The sequence below is a fragment of the Prionailurus bengalensis genome, chromosome D2, assembly GCF_016509475.1.
Source record: "Prionailurus bengalensis isolate Pbe53 chromosome D2, Fcat_Pben_1.1_paternal_pri, whole genome shotgun sequence".
Taxonomy (NCBI): domain Eukaryota; kingdom Metazoa; phylum Chordata; class Mammalia; order Carnivora; family Felidae; genus Prionailurus; species Prionailurus bengalensis.
This window is the reverse complement of record NC_057351.1, coordinates 80,922,496-80,940,002: the sequence shown is the minus strand read 5'-3', so window position 1 is coordinate 80,940,002 and position 17,507 is coordinate 80,922,496. Positions and strand designations below refer to the sequence as shown.

Sequence of the window (17,507 nt, the reverse complement as noted above, 5' to 3'; positions counted from 1 at the left end):
AACATTATCCAGTCTTGAAATTGTTATTTAAAAAAATTTTTTAATGTTTATTTTTGAAGGAGAGAGACACAGAGTGTGAGTGGGGGAGGGGTAGAGAGAGAGGGAGACACAGAATCTGAAATCGGCTCCAGGCTGCAAGCTGTCAGCACGGAGCCCGACGGAGGGCTCGAACTCACGAGTCTTGAGATCATGACTGAGCCGCCCGGGTACCCCATATGTTATTTTTAAAGCACAGAGGTAAACAGTGAATCATTAAAAGTCAACCTTACAAATGAACATAAAAATTAAGCATTTGGGGCACCCAGGTGGCTCCGTCGGTTAAGCATACATCTTCGGCTCAGGTCATGATTTCATTGTCGAGAGTTTGAGCCCCACATTAGGCTCTGTGCTGACAGCTCAGAGCCTAGAGCCTGCTTCGGATTCTGTGTCTCCCTCTCTCTCTGTCCCTCTCTCTCTCTCTCAAAAATAAATAGACGTTAAAAATTTTTTTTTTAAAGTAAGTATTAGGGGTGCCCGGGTAGCTCAGTCGGTTAAGCGTCCGACTTCGGCTCAGGTCATGATCTCACGGTTCGTGAGATCGAGCCCCGTGTCAGGCTCTGTGCTGACAGCTCAGAGCCTGGAGCCTGCTTCGGATTCTGCGTCTCCCTCTCTCTCTCTGCCCCTCCCCTGCTCATGCTCTGTGTCTTTCTGTCTCTCGATAATAAATAAACGTTTAAAAAAAATTTTTTTTCAAGTAAGCATTAAACAATGCTTAGCAATTATGAGTAAATCAATGTACAGCTTTGTTGCAAAACAGTTCAGTTTGTCCAAATGAATTTTGAAACACCGGGGGAAGTTGCGGCATGAGTGAAAGTAGTTTAAAAATGAAAAGCTCTCTTTCCAGAGAACAAAATGACGTAAGGCGGACACCAGCTGCGAGCTGCCTGTCTAATTAAGAGCTGATGCTTAGCTTTTCAGTACAGTGCGACCTGCGCCTGGGAGCCCTGCAGATCAGCAGAGGGGGAGTCAGGCCTTGGTTGCCAAGGAAACCGCCCCCACTCCCCCCCCCAAATCAGTTAAGACTTTGCTTGCACCTTCTTTCGCTGTTTTCTGAAGTAGAAAAGGGAAGCAAATCATAGAGGCAATTTCCGACCATCAAAGACAGTGTGTTTGTAAATTGTTCCATTTTGATTCTTGTGCTGCCTTCAGTCTGGTCTCGGGCTTTGCATCTCACTGTTCTGTCAAGTGAGAAGAAAACCCCACAGCGGAAGCGGTGACACGGGAAGAGAAAGCCGAGACGGAGCTGGCAGGCGTGCGCCAGCATCCCGTGTGGCCCAGGCGGCAGGGCCTGGTCCGATGGGGACCCGCTGGCCCCAGCCTGCTCCCTGTTCATTCAGCTGTGAAGGAAAAGGGCCCGTTCTAAATGCTAGAAACATTATGACCAGAGGAGAGATGTAATTCGAATTTCGCAGCTGTAAAAAAATCTCCTGGGAGAGGAGACCCTGGCCGGCTCTGTTGGGCCCCACACTGGGCGCAGAGATTACTTTGAAAGAGAAGGAAAAAAAAATCTCTTTGGAGAAACCAATCGGTCTTAACACGGAAGTCAATCACCCAATTTTGGAACCTTCCTAGTTCACTTTGCAGACACCATGTGCCCAAGGAGCTCTCTGTGGCAGGTGCAGGGAAGAGGACTTCCTTGAACGCCTGGACGTTTCTGTTGATCCTGAGGCTCAGCCAAGAGACTGGAGAGTTAGAGGACGTTAAACACTGACAGCCGGAGGAATCCAGGCCCGTGTGTTAGTCATCATCTGCTGCGTAACTCATTGCCCCAAGACGTAGTGGCTAGAAACAACAAGCATTTAATTGCTCACAGTTTCCTTGAGGCAGAAATCTGGGAATGGCTTAGTTGGGTCCCTCCGGCTCAGTGTCTGTCACCAGGCCGCAGACACCTCAAGGCTTGACTCGGGGGCTCTGCTTCCAAGACCCTGCACGTGGATCCACCCCCCCAGGCCTCACGAGGTCCTCTCTAAAGGGCTACCTCCCGGCCCTGCTGTGAGACAGTCCAAGAGCCAGCGAAAGAGAGCATCCAAGCAAGCCAGAAGGCAGTCTTTCCATAATCAGGCTTGCAAGTGACACTATCTCCCTTCTGCCACCTTCCTTTGGTGTGAATGGAGTCAGTCCAGCCCACACCCAAGGGGAGGGGATGCCACAGGGGTGTGAGCACCGAGGTGACTGGGAGCCTTCTCACAGGAGCCCCTCTGGCTCCCCCAGAAGCTGTGGATTGGGGCAGGAGACGGAAAGGTAGGGATGTGTCTCACAGTGGAAATGGAAACCGGGTCCGGTGAGCAGCAAGTAGTCAAGGTCCATCAGGGAAACGTGTCTGTGTCTCTTCATAAATACTGACTTGACTCACAGTCCTGTAGATATTAACTACTAATAGGTGGAGACTGTTTTGTAAGTCTGTTGTTGGTCTGCATAAAACCTCTGAGAACGTCATTTTGGTTGGAAAGTTTCTGCTTATCTTAATAAGATTTCCATTTGTATCGAAAAAGCAGCGTTGGTTGGCTGCGGGCTGATCCCCTGCGGCTCAGCCGGCCTCCCTGGGGGGAAGCCGCCTCCCTGGCCGCCCAGAAGTGGGGTCCCCTAGCTCCCCCATCTGCCAGTCTGGTACCTGGGAGCCACTGAGTGGCCCTCATTACTTGGCCTTGTCGACCCGGAACAATTCCTCCGTGGAACACAGCTTAGCACTGAACAACTCAGGACTCGGACAGACGCTGTGTAACTTCACTCTGAGGTGTGTATGTGCACCGTCGGAATGAATTACCGCCTACACCTCCTCGTGTAAGTCCTACTGCCATTTCTGCGTCCCCGTCGCACATCAGGCACTGTGCCGTGCACTTTATGTATGTCTTTTCACAAGGAAGGTCTTACTAAGCCCATTTTCCTGACTGAAAAAAACCAAGCCTAAGAGAGGAGGTGTGATTTACCAGTCACACGCCTCGAAAGTGGTACAGATGGGGTGCCTGGGTGGCCCGGTTGATGAAGCATCTGACTCTTGATCTCGGCTCAGGTCACGTTCTCGTGGTTCGTGGGACTGAGCCCCGCATCGGGCCCTTTGCTACCAGTGTGGGGCCTGCTTGGGATTCTCTGTCTCCCTCTCTGCCTCTTCTCCACTCATGCTCTCTCTCTCTCTCAAAATAAATAAACTTTAAAAACAAACGTGTAAAAAAAAAGAAAAGCAAGTGGTACAGACATCGTTCAAATCCCTGACTGCATTTTCCAAAGCCACCATGACCCACTGGCCTAAGCACGCAGGTGTCCTTCCACTTTTAAACCCTATCTGGTTTTTTTAGTATTTTTCATTGCTCTGTTTTCCCACTCATTCTGGGAGAATACTGAGGTCTTCTTACCCCTAACCTTGTTAAAATGTCTTCAAAGCCCATTTGCTGACTCTTACGGATGTGCTTTCGCACTAAGAATTCTTACCTTCACATAACCACACGGTACCTTTCGCCATAGGCCTCTGCCAGCAGGGGGGGCTCACCCCCTGGTTTACAAGAGCCCCCCCCCCCCCCCCCCCCGACTGGATGCGCTGTGGCAGTCCTTGCCTCAACCTCCTAAATGTAAACAACATGATGGCAGGTTTGTCCGGGATCAAACTGGCTTGTTCCACCCCCGCTGTGAATAAGCTTAAGCTGCCCTGTCCCTGTCACCTGGGGAGGCCCTGAAGGTGGCCTTGCCTGGCCCGGGTGCTGGCTGTAACGCTCGTAGCCCTGACAGCTGAGCCAGCCCTGCCGCCTCGGGTTGACACCTTCTGGCAAACATTCATTCCCCTAATCTTTTTTTTTTTTTTTTTTAGTTCATTTTGAGAGAGGGAGAGAGACAATTCCAAGTAGGTTCCACACTGTCAGCACAGAGGCTGATGTGGGGCTCAATCTCATGAACCCACGAACCGTGGGATCATGACCGGAGTCGAAATCGGGAGTTGGACACTTAACCGACTGAGCCACCCAGGCGCCTCCCCACCCAATCTTTACTGAGAGCCCCTGCGGGCTGCAGGCAGGCTGCACAGCCCAGTCCCCGTGCTCGCAGAGACAGAGAGGACAGGCGCTGGACAGCTCAGGGTCCCAGCTGCCTCCTCTCGGGACCAGACGTCCCAGGGTTATGCGGGGACGAAATGCGTCAGGCCTCGCTCCGCACAGCCAGGTGGCAGTGGGAGAGGCCAGGTTCTGGGTCTGGTTCCTCTTGTCTAGTTAACTCAGGAAGAAAGGGTATGAATGTCGACACTAAGTACTTATGTCCCAGTTCACTTCCTGGGAGGTTTTCAGGGTTTTTGGTGAACCGAGACCTCCCCAGTTCAATCAGAGGAGGCGGCCCAGCCTGGGCTGGCCGTGCAGCAGAGGGGCTCTACCTGAACAGAGTTCACAGCTGCATGTGACTTTTGTCCCCCGGACTCAGGACACTTGAAATGACCTGTAAATTAAAAGCTGATGGTGCTTACGTTAAAGCTGCAGTTCGTGGCCTAAGTGGAAAGCCCACAGCACCCATGTCCAGGAAGGCCCACACCCTGTGAGCTGACGGAGCTGTGCCCTTGGCCCTTCCTACATCAGCATCCTCCGCGGTGGCCAGTGTTCCCTGCGTGGCAAAGGGCGGGGGGAGCCTGGGTGTCTGCTCCTGCTCCCTTCGTGACAGCGGTCTCTCAAAGCAGCTGGGATGCCCCTCACCCCAGATGACCCGCATTCGCGGTGCTGTGGGTCCCCGTCGGCGGGTCACTATGAAACCTCTCCCGCCGTCCCTTCATTTCAGTCTGGCCATGTCAGCCCACGACACCTTTCTGGATGGGGGCTGGCCTTGTCTCCCTAACAACGGGAGGGCTGTCTCTGCCCTGTGAGAAGTAAAAAACCCCAAATGCTCACCACCTGCTTACTGGCTGATGAGAAAGGCCTTAGGTGGCCGGCGGTCTGCTCCCACCACCTCCTGGATTCCTTAAAGCGGGTCCCACGTGGCTGGCGTCTTGTCTGGTAGATGAGCTCAGTGGGGTGCAGAGGAATGGGGGCGTGACCCAAAGTCACACGTCCAGGAGAGGTGGGGCCAGGACCCAGCACCCTCACCTCTGACAGTGCCCGTGGGCCTCTGGTACCAGCCTTCAGGAGAGACTTTCTCTGTGATTCGTAAAGCACGTGCCTTTGTATTCGCACATTAACAACACGGGAACAGAGGTCTTCGATGACCATGTGAAAACGTGCATTTCTCGGTTGTTTTCCAGTGAATAAAATCGGCCTGGACACAGAAGGAGAGAGCTGTGGAAATGCAGAAAAGCTCGCAGAATACATTTGTTCCAGTAAGTAGAAAAAGCTCACCCCCAAGTGAAGGCCATTTATTTACGTTGGCTTCTTGGCCTCGCGCCCGTCGCCCCGGGAAGGGCCCGTCTCCCCTGTGCATCCTCCGTGGTGACGGGGGTTGGTGTGCCGTGTGCAAGCCGCTCCTGGGACCCCAGGCTCCTGGTCCCGATGTGTGTCTCTGCTTGTCTGAGATTCGAGTCTCTCCGCCCCCTCCACCAAAGGACTCGGGACAATGCGAACGTTACACAAAACAAAATGTTTGGCGACAAGCACAGGGAGACCATCTGTGGTGATTCTAGAGGGAGTGGAGGCGGGCAGGTGCCGCTGGGCACCGTCCCTGTGTCTGCGTCTCCTCCGCTCTCCTAGGGGCTGCTCTGAATTCCCCTCCTCAGAGCGGCCCCCAGCCCCACGAGCGCGTCCCCGGACGGCGTGCGGCCGCCGTTCGTAGGTGTCGCTGGGTGCAGACATGTTGCGTTTCCGTGAGGGGTTCACCCTTGATGGAAGTAAAGCTCCTGGGGAACTTGGAGCGAGAGGGGCGGGAAGGTCAAGGGGTGCCCGCAGGGCAGTCCTCGTCGCCATCTCCCCCACCCCCCAGCCTAACCCAGCTGCAGACACTGCCCTCGCGCCCTTGTCGCCCCCTCCCCATCGGTAAAAGCGGGTCGAATAAGCACCCCACGTCACGGGCCCAGCACGACGACGTATTAGGTACGCAGAGACAACACGTGCCAGATGCCAGCGTGGTGGCCCCCCGGGGGCCGGGGAGCAGGGCAGCAGGACCGAGGGTGCTCCCTTCCTCTCCGGTCGCAGCCACCCCAGCCCTGCTCTTCCCTTTAGTTCGGTGAGGTCTAAGTTTGGAGAAACACTCTTCTTACTAAAGGAGTGTGTTTCCCAGACACTCCCAAAAGCCCCGGGGACAATGGACGTGACCCTAAGCCAGTGGCCCTTTGGGCCCAAGCCTGGTCGAAGCAGGTGCTGGCCTGGGCCGGGGAGGAGGACCGGGCACCCAGCACTGTGTCCCGGTCCCAGGGCAGCACCGCGGGGCCCCCTGCCTCGGGTCTGGGATCCACCACGCCACCCGAACCGCGGTGCCTCGGGGGCTCTCAGACACGACAGTCGAGGGCCCACGACTCTAGTGGCCGGTCCCACGGCTGCTCCCGGCACGTTGTCCCGTCCGGCCTCCTGCACGACACTCCCACCTCTGCCCGTCCCCCCCTCCCCCGACGGCGCTGCCCGCGGACGTCCTGTCCCTTGTGTAGTTCCCGTTAAGCACAGCCCCTCACGACAGGGCTGCCATAGGCGTGCTCCTTCGACACATTACTGTCCCAAAGACCCCGGCCCTCTTCCGGGCCGTTCGTATCTCCTCTGTCGTTTAACCCGCTCCGGCCTTGTGAGGGTCGCTGGTCTGTGTCGCCTCCTCCCTGGTGCGCCCCCAGCCCTGCAAAGGGCCCGGCACACAGGCGTTCCCACGCGGCGTTTGCCGAATGCTGTCGGACTGTTCCAGCTTGACAGGAGGGCACGTGGAGGGCGAGGCAGGGGAGGGCTTGGCCAGTGCCGGCCGGCCTGTCGGGGCGGAGAAGCCCTTTAGCATCAGCATGGGTGTGCCGCTGCCCACTGCTGGCCAGCCAGGTGTTGAGACAGCAGCGGCAATTATGCCGGGGGTCCAAGGGTGAGCACGGTCCCGGGCACCTCGGGGTCCTCCGGGCCCATGGCACTGTTTCGAGGGTCACTGAGCCTCATCTCTTCTGGGGCCAGAAGAATGTCACGACTGGGTTCTTCCCCCAGCCGCTCATAGTGTGGGTACATATGTTCCAGAAGGATCCAACTCCAGGCTTTTTATTTCTGATGTTTTCAGGGGATAATGGTCACCATTAAGTGGTAACCGAGCCCTTCTAATGTCCTCATGTAGAAATCACCGTGAACGGTAGCTCTTGGCATTCCCCGTGGAATCAAGTGCCTTGGTTAAGAAGACTCATGATGGGTTCTGTGGGTGGCACGACAGTTACTCCTTAATGGAACAGGTGGCTGCCGCCTGCTCCCAGGGCAGACGATCTGGCCGTCCTCACAGCTGATGCACTAGTTCTGGAAAGAGACGGAGGGAAATTGAGTCATTCTTCATCATCAGGTGCAAAGCCATCAAGCTGGTGTTCCTTGCTCTGCATACACAGGCAGGAAGGATCCGTGTCGCTTCTGAGATATCACACTGGTGTTTCAATTAACTGCCTCACGGCGTGAGGGTAGATAGGAGCCTACTCTGCCCTTATCTCGGCAGACACGGGTCCACACTCTTTGCAAAGCCTTTGTGACTTCTCATTCATTACCGGCATGCCTGTGTGTCCTAATAAATTTTTAATTCGCAATTAGAATACCACATAAGAATCCTTCTTGACTGCTAATACTTTAACCTTGGTTTTACCAAGGCATTAATGATTTCCTTCCCCAGTAAGATCTGAAGCTTGATTTGAAAAGCTAAGAATCTACTTCCAGTATTTAGAGTGAACAGGCCAGTTCATAGTTATTGCTTATTTACTTTAGTTGACACTTCTACTCTGTGACAGACACCACTGTGAGCACTAAAGCCATGAACTCATTTCATCCGTTGTGTGTGGTTTTTTTTGAGAGATGGAGAGGAAGGGGCAGGGAGAGGGGGGCGCAGAGAATCCCACCCTGAGAGTGGAGAGCCCTGATGTGGGGCTTGAACCCAGGAACCGTGAGATCATGCCCTGAGCCAAAACCACAGGTCCGACGCTCAACCGACTGAGCCACCTACGCGCACCAGATAGCTCACTGTTACGACAGAAAACTCTGCCCTCCCAGGGTGTCTCCTCTACTGGAAGAGAGAGCAGCAATTAAAATGGCAAAAGGGGGAAGACAGCTGCAACATTCTGCAGGAGAGAGGGTCCGCCTGAGTCAGAGGGGAGCGCAGTTGTTTGAAATGTCCTCTGGATTCGGCGCTGGCAGGCAGACGGCTCCCGCGGCCTCGCAGACTTGCTCGGCTCTTCCTTCCCTCGCCATCAGCCTCACTGTCCGGGTTCCGCACCATGAGCATCTCTGCCCGCACGGCCTGCTTCTCACAGCAGCGCCTAGGAGGCTGAAATCCCTGCTCACCCGGCAACTGTTGGAGCTTTATAGTCACTCATGTGTCCTCCAGTGAAATGGCATTTGTAAAAAATCAGCCTTGTTACCTTGATCACTACAGCGACTACTTACGGAGTCCCCGCCCGCCCCATCCCACCGTACAACCCTCTCCTGGGATTTCCAGCACCCTTGCTGTCCTCAGCCCCCACAGCCCCGCAGTCCGGCCTCCTTCCTGTTAAAGAGATGGACAGCCTCGGAGCCGTGTGAGTCCCCATTCTGTGTCTTCTGTGTCGGGTGAGACCCGTGCCGGGCCCCATCTCTCCTTATCGTCCCAGGAAACGCATCATGCCTCTGCGAAATCAGACAGCTTCGGCGTTAACCTATTTAGCGTTGGCCTATTTGTGTTAAAACTCTGCAGGCAATAAACTTATCCCCTGAAAAGAATGAGTTCTTTGCCGCTGGTTCGAAGGGGGTTAGGTCCCAGGAAGGATAGTTGTGGTAGATCTCCGCTCAGCAGCAGGAGAGGATTCGACCAGGACAGTGGCAGTCTTCCTCCCTGGATAATGGTGCCTCGGGCTTTCGTGAAGGCAGCTGGGCTGACTGGGCCTGTGCAGCCTGGCCCTCCAGGCCCTGGTGGTGCAGTGAGAAAAGGAAAAGACAGGCGTCTGTCCTCTTCTAGGACACACATGCTAAGCTCCCATCTCCCTTGTTCGTGGCCAAGAATCAGAGAATAAGCCTATGAGCAGCTCAATACTCTGCTACTTTCAGAAGAGACGCTTCAAAGGGCAGATTCTGGAATCTTCCGAAGGCCCCTTGCACACTGCTAGGGCTGGGCTTGCTGACAAGGCGGGCCCGTGGTTTCCCTGCCGGATTCTCGAGGCCGCCGAGAACAGGGGGTTGGGGTCTGTGGGAAAGCTTTGGCCCCTGGAATCCTGCCCCAGCACCTAACACCCACAGAGATACTGACGCTGAAGGGGATGCCTGGGCTCTGGTTAAGAAAATAGCACCTGAACGTGGCTTTGAAAATATGCCTTTATGGATCGGACGTGTCATGCATGTAACATTTCTTCACACTGGAACAAAGAAACCAGTGGGCATTTATCATCTACATTTAAAATTTTCCCCATTCCTTATGTTCTTTTATATCAGTGCTGATATTTACAGAACAGTTCAAAGAAAACATTCACCACTATATAGTTATTTAATAACTCAAAAGAAGTCTACAGTTATTCCTGTTGTTTAACTGGCTGTTCATGGAGATGGTGCCAGATGGAAAGAACTTGCTTTGCTCCCTCCTGTATTTGCAGTCTCCAAAGAGGTGTTCAGGGAGGTCTGTGGATATAGAAGTGTGCGTAAGCAACAGCCATTAAAGCTTCTTCCAATTGATGGCTGGATGGATGGACGATGGCTGGATGGATGGATATAGGGGGGAAATGGTTAGTTCTACGAAAACGTTCACATTTGGGGAGGATTCTAACATGTGACGGCCTATTGGTTTCTTGGCTGGTATTGTCTCGAGTTGGTGTTTGGATTTCACGCCATCTTCACGATTCTGCAGAGAGCTTAGAACTGAACACACCCTTAGGTCTTCCTAGAGCGGAGATGGGGAGCGGAGGTGAGAGGCACGGCCATTCTCAGCAGACCGGGCCCCTACATGGCCGCCCAGCAGCCCCTCGGGCCCCTGGCCGGGTGGCCGCCGTCCTGACGGGGACAGTAGACACGCAGCTTGTCTCTGTTTGGGGGTGCTTGCCGGGCCGTGGGTGGCTGCCCTCACCCTGCCACCTCGGGGGCATGAGCCCTGGCTCCAGCCACCTCTGTCGCCTCCACGGCTCCTCCCGAGTTGGGGGGCGTCTGCAGTGCCGACACCACCCAGCCTCTGGCCTTCTGACTCCAGTGACAGGCAGAGCTCATGCCTGCTGCTCAGGTGCCCCGTCAGCACCAGGGGGGGCCGGAGGGGCCTGGGGGGGGGGCTCCCGGCTTGTGGGGACGCCCGTTCTCTGAGCGCCTCGGCCAAACTTCCTGTGATCTTCCTACGGCAAGGTCAGCGCTTCTTCCCACTCAGATGCCGGGTGGCCCGGAGCGGCTCCTCCCCACCCCTGTGCAGACGCACCCCCTTCTCAAAAGCGTTCACAAAGTCCGGTTATTTATCTGCAGGGGAGTCACCGGCATTGCCTCTCCTGTTTCCCTGTGGAACCGTCAAAGGGGAAATCCTGCCGAAGATGCTCAAGGACAAAGGTGATGAGAATGCACTGGGGCTCGTGGTCACCTCCTCCCTTGTCCGCCGCCTCGGGTCTACCGGGAGCCTTCGTGGTCGGTGTTTGTGGTCAGTCCCGTAGAGCCCCCTGGGGAGAGGAGGCCGCGGCAGGGGTGGGGGGCAGTGGCGGGCTGCCCCTCAGGAGCCCACGGAGTGTCACTGAGCCTTCGCCACTCCACTGTCACGGTCTAGAGACCAGCCCTCTGCCCCGGCGGCACGTCAGCCCCAGCCACTCAAGTGCTGGGGCAGCGGGGGGGCAGGGGAGAGGGGGTGTGGCCCGCACACCTTCTGTCACGGGCGGGTCTGAGAGCAGAGGGTCATCGGCAGGTTGGAGTGCAGACTTCAGGAGAGACTAAGCCAGGTTTGAACTCTCCCTCTGCTGTTCATTAGCTGTGTGAGCAAGGGCAGGTCACACGCGGTGCACATGTCCACATCCCCGCCTGCGGAATGGGCACAACCACAGAGCCTGCCACCCAGGGGCCGCTGTGACGCTAGGTGGCACCAGGCCCGGCTCTCCAAAGGCAAGAAACGCGCGGCACCACAGCTCTCCTCTTCCCGCCCTCTGTCCTCGATCTCCAATGACCCACATAAAGAATATTCCCCAGGAGGATCTTAGGCCCAGTAACGATCCCCCCTGCGTTAAAGCAGAGGTCGTGTGTCTTTGGTGTCGTCCTCTGTCTCCTGAACGCTACCGGGAATAATGGCAGAGGACGTTAGGCCGCGGGGTCAGGATCACGGGCTGCCGAGGGCCGGCCGGGCGCCCGGGCGCGGTCTGCACCTCAGCTCCCGGCTGCTTGTCCAGGAGAGTTGTGCTGCGCTGTCCCGTCTGCACGGACCGCCCTGCAGAGCAGGGACCCCGCTGCCTTCCTCGTGTAATAAAGCCCGTTTCCTGGTTCTGCTCGTGTCCAGGGATTCCCATGGAAAGCATCATCGTCTATCAGAAGGTCCCACACCCGGGAATCCAGGTGAACCTCCACAGCTACTATTCTCAGCAGGTGCGTGGTGCTCCCCGGGAGACCTCCAGCGGGGCGGGCACCTGCGTGTCGTTCCCCCATCCCCAGCAGTGTGACTTCATCTCCACCTCTGTGAAATGGGACCGGACCGCTCTCTTAAGGTTTTTGTAAGGATTAAAGGAGATAATTTACACGAAGCCATATGCATGGCATCCCAGACATAGAAAGCCTGGGCAGCTGGGGGCCTTGATGTCGTGCAGGGGGCTGGCGGAGCTATAGGGGCAGAGGCTGGGCCCATACTGGGAAGGCCCACAAAGCCCTCGGAGGGGTCTACGTTGAATTTGGGAGGTCACAGGGACCTTTGGAGGCTTCAGACAGGAGAGTGGGCGGCGCCTGTTTGACTCAAGGTTTTCCACTCCTGTTTTCAGTAAGACCTCCCGTCCCTCTCCTAGGACAGGCTTCTAGATGCCTTGCTGGTTCTGGATGTCCCCTTAGTGCAAGCCGAAAGGCCACGTGGCCAGCCTGTCTTCTGCGTCCTCAGAAGGGGTGCAGAGCGGACAGGGAGCCGGGCTGGACTGCTGCCTTATTGATCAGTGCCACTTTGGCCACATGAGCAGAGGCACACTGTCCACTGGGCCGGGCATGTGCGTCCATAGTGCCCCTGTCCTCCGGCCGGCAGCACCATGAGGAGCAGCGCCCAGCCTCCCCAATGGCACCCTGCTCTCTACACAGTGCCTCCCGTGAACTCGGCCTCCAGGGAGCAGAGAAGGCCACGTCCCCCAGGGACCCTCCTGCTGTGGATCCTCGGGTCTGCCTCACGTGGCCCGAGGGCCCAGCTACGGCACTAGGGGAACATTCTCTCCCCTTGGCCTACGACAACAGACTGATCTTTCCTCCCTGCAGGGCATCCCAGCGAGCATCACGTTTTTCAGCCCCTCTGGCCTCACCCACAGCCTCAAGCATATTCAAGAGTTATCTGGTGACAACATTGGTCGAATCAAGGTGAGGTATTCAGTGGGCTTTTGGTCTTTTCAGATTTTTAAAAATTTTTACTAATTAACCGAGAGCTTCCGTGTAAAGTCAGAGCACTCCTGACCCAGGAGACACCCTGATGCCAGCTCTGGAGCACTGGAAAGGCAGGGTTCTAGAATTCCCAAGCACCGCTTCCTGGCTGGTGCTCCTGGACAAGTTACTTAACCTCTCAGAGCCTGTTTCCTCATTTGTAACATGATGCTTATCCCTCTGTGGCCTGTACAGCAACCCCCGTGGGGGGTACGTTCCAGGACCCTCAAGCAGATGTCTGAAACTGCGGTTAGTACCGAACCCTAATAATGTACTAGGTTTCGTTCTATCACAGACATCCCTGTGGTAAAGTTTAATTTATAAATTAGGCACAGTAAGAGATTAACAACAATACCTAACAATAAAAGTTTAACAATACAGTGTAACGAAAGTTCCATCGGCGTGGTCTCTCAAAATATCTTCCTCTACCACACCCTTCTTGTGACGACGAAAGATGAGAAAAGGCCTACGTGCTTAGCAGAGGGGGGTGAATGGCGGAGGCGTGAGGTTACTCCGGACCTGACCACACGGGACACGGAAGGTCATCTGGTCCTGGACCGCGGCTGACCGTGTGTAACTGAAACCACGGAAAGCAAAACCCCGAGTAAGGGCTTTTCCTGATGGATTAGTCTCAGGATTCGATGAGAAAATTCAAGTCAGTCCTTAGCCAGAGCCTGGCACGCCCATGAGCATCCTTTCCCATTTTCCCATCTAAGCATCTTGGAATTCATCCTGGAATCTATTCAAAAAGCCATTCCCCTTTCTCGTGTCTTTTAACTCAAAGGATGAAAGTCCCACTTTTTAGGGACTCTGTCAGGAGTCTACACGTATCACCAGGCCTAGGGGGCCGGTAATGGGAATGCTCTTGAGCCAGCTGCAGTGGGACCGAGGAGAGGGCGGAGGTGACCTGGAGCCCCGGGACAGAGGCCGCCAGCACTGTCCCAACTCAGGCGGAGTGAGGGCTCTTCCCTTTTATCACAGGATGTCTCGTAGCACACCTGCGGGGTCGGCACCGTTTCCCAATTTTGCAGCTGGAGTTAGGCTCAGAGTTGTGCGCCTCGCCCTTGGTCTCCCAGGAAGAAGCGAGAGCCGCAGTTTGAACTGAGGAAGCCCGAGTCCACGTCGTTAGCCTCGGTGATACATGAGCCATGGCCCGTTGACGGAACATTTCTAGGCAATATCTCGTAGGATTTTCACACCGTTCCAGGGGTAGAAATCAAGCAGAATCAGGACTTTTGTCCTTATTACAGGCGAGGAAACTGAGGCCCAGAGGAGTTAAATGACTTGCCAAAGTCGTATGGTGAGTTACGGGGAGGCCCAGGACTTGCATGTAGGTCGCTGGGGAAAGAGAACGTTGTCTGACTCTTGGGGACAGAAGATTAAAAAGATTAGACCCTCAAGCGCTCAGTGTTAGCGGCTGGCACGGAGTGAGCGGGTACCGCTTTAGAGGCTGGGATAAGCAGGGGGGCCGGGCCGCCCCGGTTCTCGTCCCCCTGCACCACCCCCCCCCCTACCCCCAGACGCGGTAGCCGTGCCTGGGCGGCCTGGCAGCCAGTAGCCGACTTCCTGTCTCTACGGACTTGCCTGTTGTGGGATTTCAGGGCCGCCTTCTTTCACTTAGCGTCGCGGCTTCACAGCTCACCCGGCATCCCGACAGGCTCATGCCGTCGGAGTTTCTAGTCGGGAACAACAGCAGGGTTCCCAGCAGCCGCTGGCGGTCACTGAGCACTCCTGGTGCCGGGCGCCAGTGGTTACACACGCTGCCCCACGTGACCCTCACGGCAGCCGAGGAAGCCTGTTCGCCTTGCTGTTTCACAAACGAAGAGACAGAGGCCCAGAGAGGGAGGGTCACTTGCTACGGCCACGATCCTACGGAGCTGGGATGGGAACCCGCCCCTCTGGCTCCAGGGCCTGGTCTCTCGACTGCTCCATTTTCCTGGGGGTGTCCCGTCGGGGCCCCCGCGTGCCCCGGGTGCCTTCCAGACTTTGTGCACCACTGGGCCCCAGCCAGGCGTGCGGAGGTGTGGCCAAGGCGGCGGGCACCAGTGCCGGGGTCTGGCACCCCGGCCCCGCACCGGAGCCGCAGGCTGGCAGGGAGGCCGTAAGGAGGTCGTGCAGGCCAGGCATTGCACGGGTGTGGGGCTGGATTCCCATCGGGAGGCGTGAGCACACACGTTAGGAGCTCACGCGTGAGCAGTGGCGTCCGGACAGGCCACAGGCCCTGCCCCACCGCCCTCCCGCTCCCGGCCCGGCCTGCAGGTGCACTGAGGTCCCTTCTCTCTCCCCCTGCAGTTCGCCGCCATCGGCCCCAGCACCGCCCGTGCGCTGGCCGCCCAGGGCCTGCCTGTGAGCTGCACGGCTGAGAGCCCCACGCCACCAGCCCTGGCCAAGGGCCTCAGGTTGGCGCTTCAGGCCCCCGGCTGCTGAGTCACTGGCACTTCCGGCCGCGCGGCTGTCCCGGACCCGGGCATCGCACCACCACTGCTGCGGGGAAGCCAGGCATCGGCGGGCTCCCCGGACTTCTGCCTCGTGCCTCCGCGGACCCGCGGGGACACCGGGAGCGGGGTGGGCCCCAGGGCCGGCGTCGGGCTTGGCCGGCGCCCCCGGCTCCCAGGCCCGGCCGGGGCTCCTCCGGCAGCAGGAAGGAAACCAAATAAAGCACCGGCTCCCCGAGCTGACTGCGTTGTCACTTGCTGCCTGTTGTTTTCACGCAAAGCTGTGTTCGCCGAGGAAACCGATGTGCCCACGTCCTGAGATCTGCCGGCCCTGGTGGGAATGATGAAATCTGCCGCGTGGAAGTAGTTTCATTCATCTTCTAGAAAGGACCCTCAGGCTCCTGCTGTGTGCGCCGTGGACACTTGCGGTCCGCGTATGGGGAGAGGTTCTTTCCCTCGGAAACCAGACGCAGCGTAGGTCAGGCCGGGCATCTGACAGGCGGGGGGCGTTCAGTTTACTTAGAAGGGGTTTGTCCAGGGGCGCCTGCGGGGCTCAGTCAGTGAAGCGTCCGGCCTCGGCTCAGGTCATGATCTCACAGTTGTGGGTTCGAGCCCCGCGTCGGGCTCTGTGCCGACAGCTCGGAGCCTGGAGCCTGCCTGGGATCCTGTGTCTCCCTCTCTCTCTGCCCCTCCCCACCCCCCCACCTCAAAAATAAATATAAAAAAAAAATTTAAGAAGGGTTCATCTGCAGGCACAGTGCCCCGCAGAGAGGCTTCAGAAATCTACCCCCGACTTTATTTCTGCTTTTAAAATCTTGGCCGGGAACTTGGGCGGGGTTGAATGAAACCTCCGTCTGTCTTTCAGCAATGGGAGCCGGTGCAGGAAAGAGGACTGCGTTACCCGCACGCTGTCTCTTAGGAAGGCGTGTGACAGTGAGCGGTTCCCGCGTGCCACGGCCCCACACACGGGGCTCTGCCCCTCGTCCCCGTTCCTCTTAATGCCCTGAGGAGCGGACACCACTATGATTCCCGCTTCTCCGAGGAAGGAACGGAGACCCAGGGCATCACAGGACTTGCTCAGGGTCACACGGCTGGCGTGCGACTGGCGGACGAAGGGGACTCGTGTACGTAAGCACGCAGGCCCAGACCAGCAGCGTTCACAAGCCACCTCACATCAAAGTCACCTTAGCAGAAGAGTATGAACCCGGGAATACCTAGTTCTCTAAGTCTTGGCGTGACCTGAACAAGAATTCTGCAGGTGCCGCGGTGACCCCGTAGTTCTCCTCTGTAGTCATTTCTCTGAAAACGGGCCAGAATCCGTCCCACCGCTTCTCTCTGATGAGGAAGTCAAATCTGGAGTCAGGAGTTCGGAATCCCTGCCATTCTCAAGGAGCCTTTTTCTCTGCTGGGGAAGAGCCCGGCCCCGGGCAGCGCGGTGGTGCCCTCCGGGAGCCCCTGTGGCCAAGGAGCCCCGAGGCCCGCCTACTGAGCCTCCCTGAGGTCTCTGCCCCGGCCGTGCGGGCGCCCGCAGCTGCCAGGAAGCTGTGCCAACCACGCCGGGCTTGCCGGGGCAACGTCCTGAGGCCAGCCTCGGACAGAACGCCACCCCCTGGACCAAGCTGGCTAAACCCGCCTTAATTGGAGGGCACGGCTTGTGCCACACCGGGCTGTCGTGCGGGCTGGGCGAGGCGGCCCCCTGACCGTGAGCTTGGAGGTCACAGCCCGCCAGATTGCTGCACGATACACCAGAAAACGACGTCACCGCCTCTGACCCACCTGCTGCCCTGCCCCCTTGTCCCGTGTGCACACGGCCCCTGACCCCGCCCCCCCCCCCACTCCTACAAAGTTGCCCCCACTCAGGTAGGGTGTCCGGGTGAGGACAGGAACCAGCCCTGCCATGGACCGTGCCTGGCCTTCTTTGTGGAGACAGGGAGCAAGTTAACAGTCCCAAGGGTCCAGGAAGCTCGGGGTGGGGGCAGCACGGCACCCGCCGGGGGGCGGAGTGACCCTCTCGGAGCCCCATCTCCCCATCACCCGTGAACTGCCTGCCACCTCCTGAGACTCACTCGTGCCTTCTGGGCTGCAATTCCCCAGCTGTCGGGAGGGGGTGAGCTCCCGCCTCCCCGGCCGTGTCCCCCGCAGCTCGGAAAACTGCTTCTGGAACCCCGCGGAGCTCCCTCGAGAGCTGACGGTGGTGGTGGATAAGCAGCGTGTCACATATCCTCATAAATAAGATAATACCGCTCAGCACTTACTGCTACGTGTGAGTTTAGAGGCGTCTCTGGTAGGAAGCGGTGCCGGGATGGCAGACGTGATCGTCTGGTCCCGAGTCCCAGGCGCCTGGGGATCAGAGACGGCACGGCTGCCTGCAGACCCCTCGAAAGAACAGAGTCAGAGGCACCCGAGC

General features: G+C 57.3%; 1 protein-coding gene across 9 annotated transcripts in view; it reads left to right on the top strand.

Moving 5' to 3' along the window:
- The window catches only part of UROS (uroporphyrinogen III synthase), a 35,271-nt gene extending 19,928 nt beyond the window's left edge, over positions 1–15,343 (top strand). For 6 of the 9 annotated variants that reach the window (XM_043597850.1, XM_043597844.1, XM_043597849.1 and 3 more), the window contains 2 exons: positions 5,246–5,320; positions 5,688–7,689. In XM_043597850.1, the coding sequence (XP_043453785.1) occupies positions 5,246–5,320; positions 5,688–6,163 (551 nt within the window). In that variant the 3' untranslated portion in view covers positions 6,164–7,689. Of the gene's footprint in view, positions 1–5,245; positions 5,321–5,687; positions 7,690–10,550; positions 10,632–11,559; positions 11,646–12,506; positions 12,606–14,957 lie in introns of those variants that run through there. The other 3 variants (XM_043597852.1, XM_043597848.1, XM_043597851.1) reach the window with 1 other exon arrangement.
- The last annotated feature ends 2,164 nt before the right edge of the window (positions 15,344–17,507 follow it).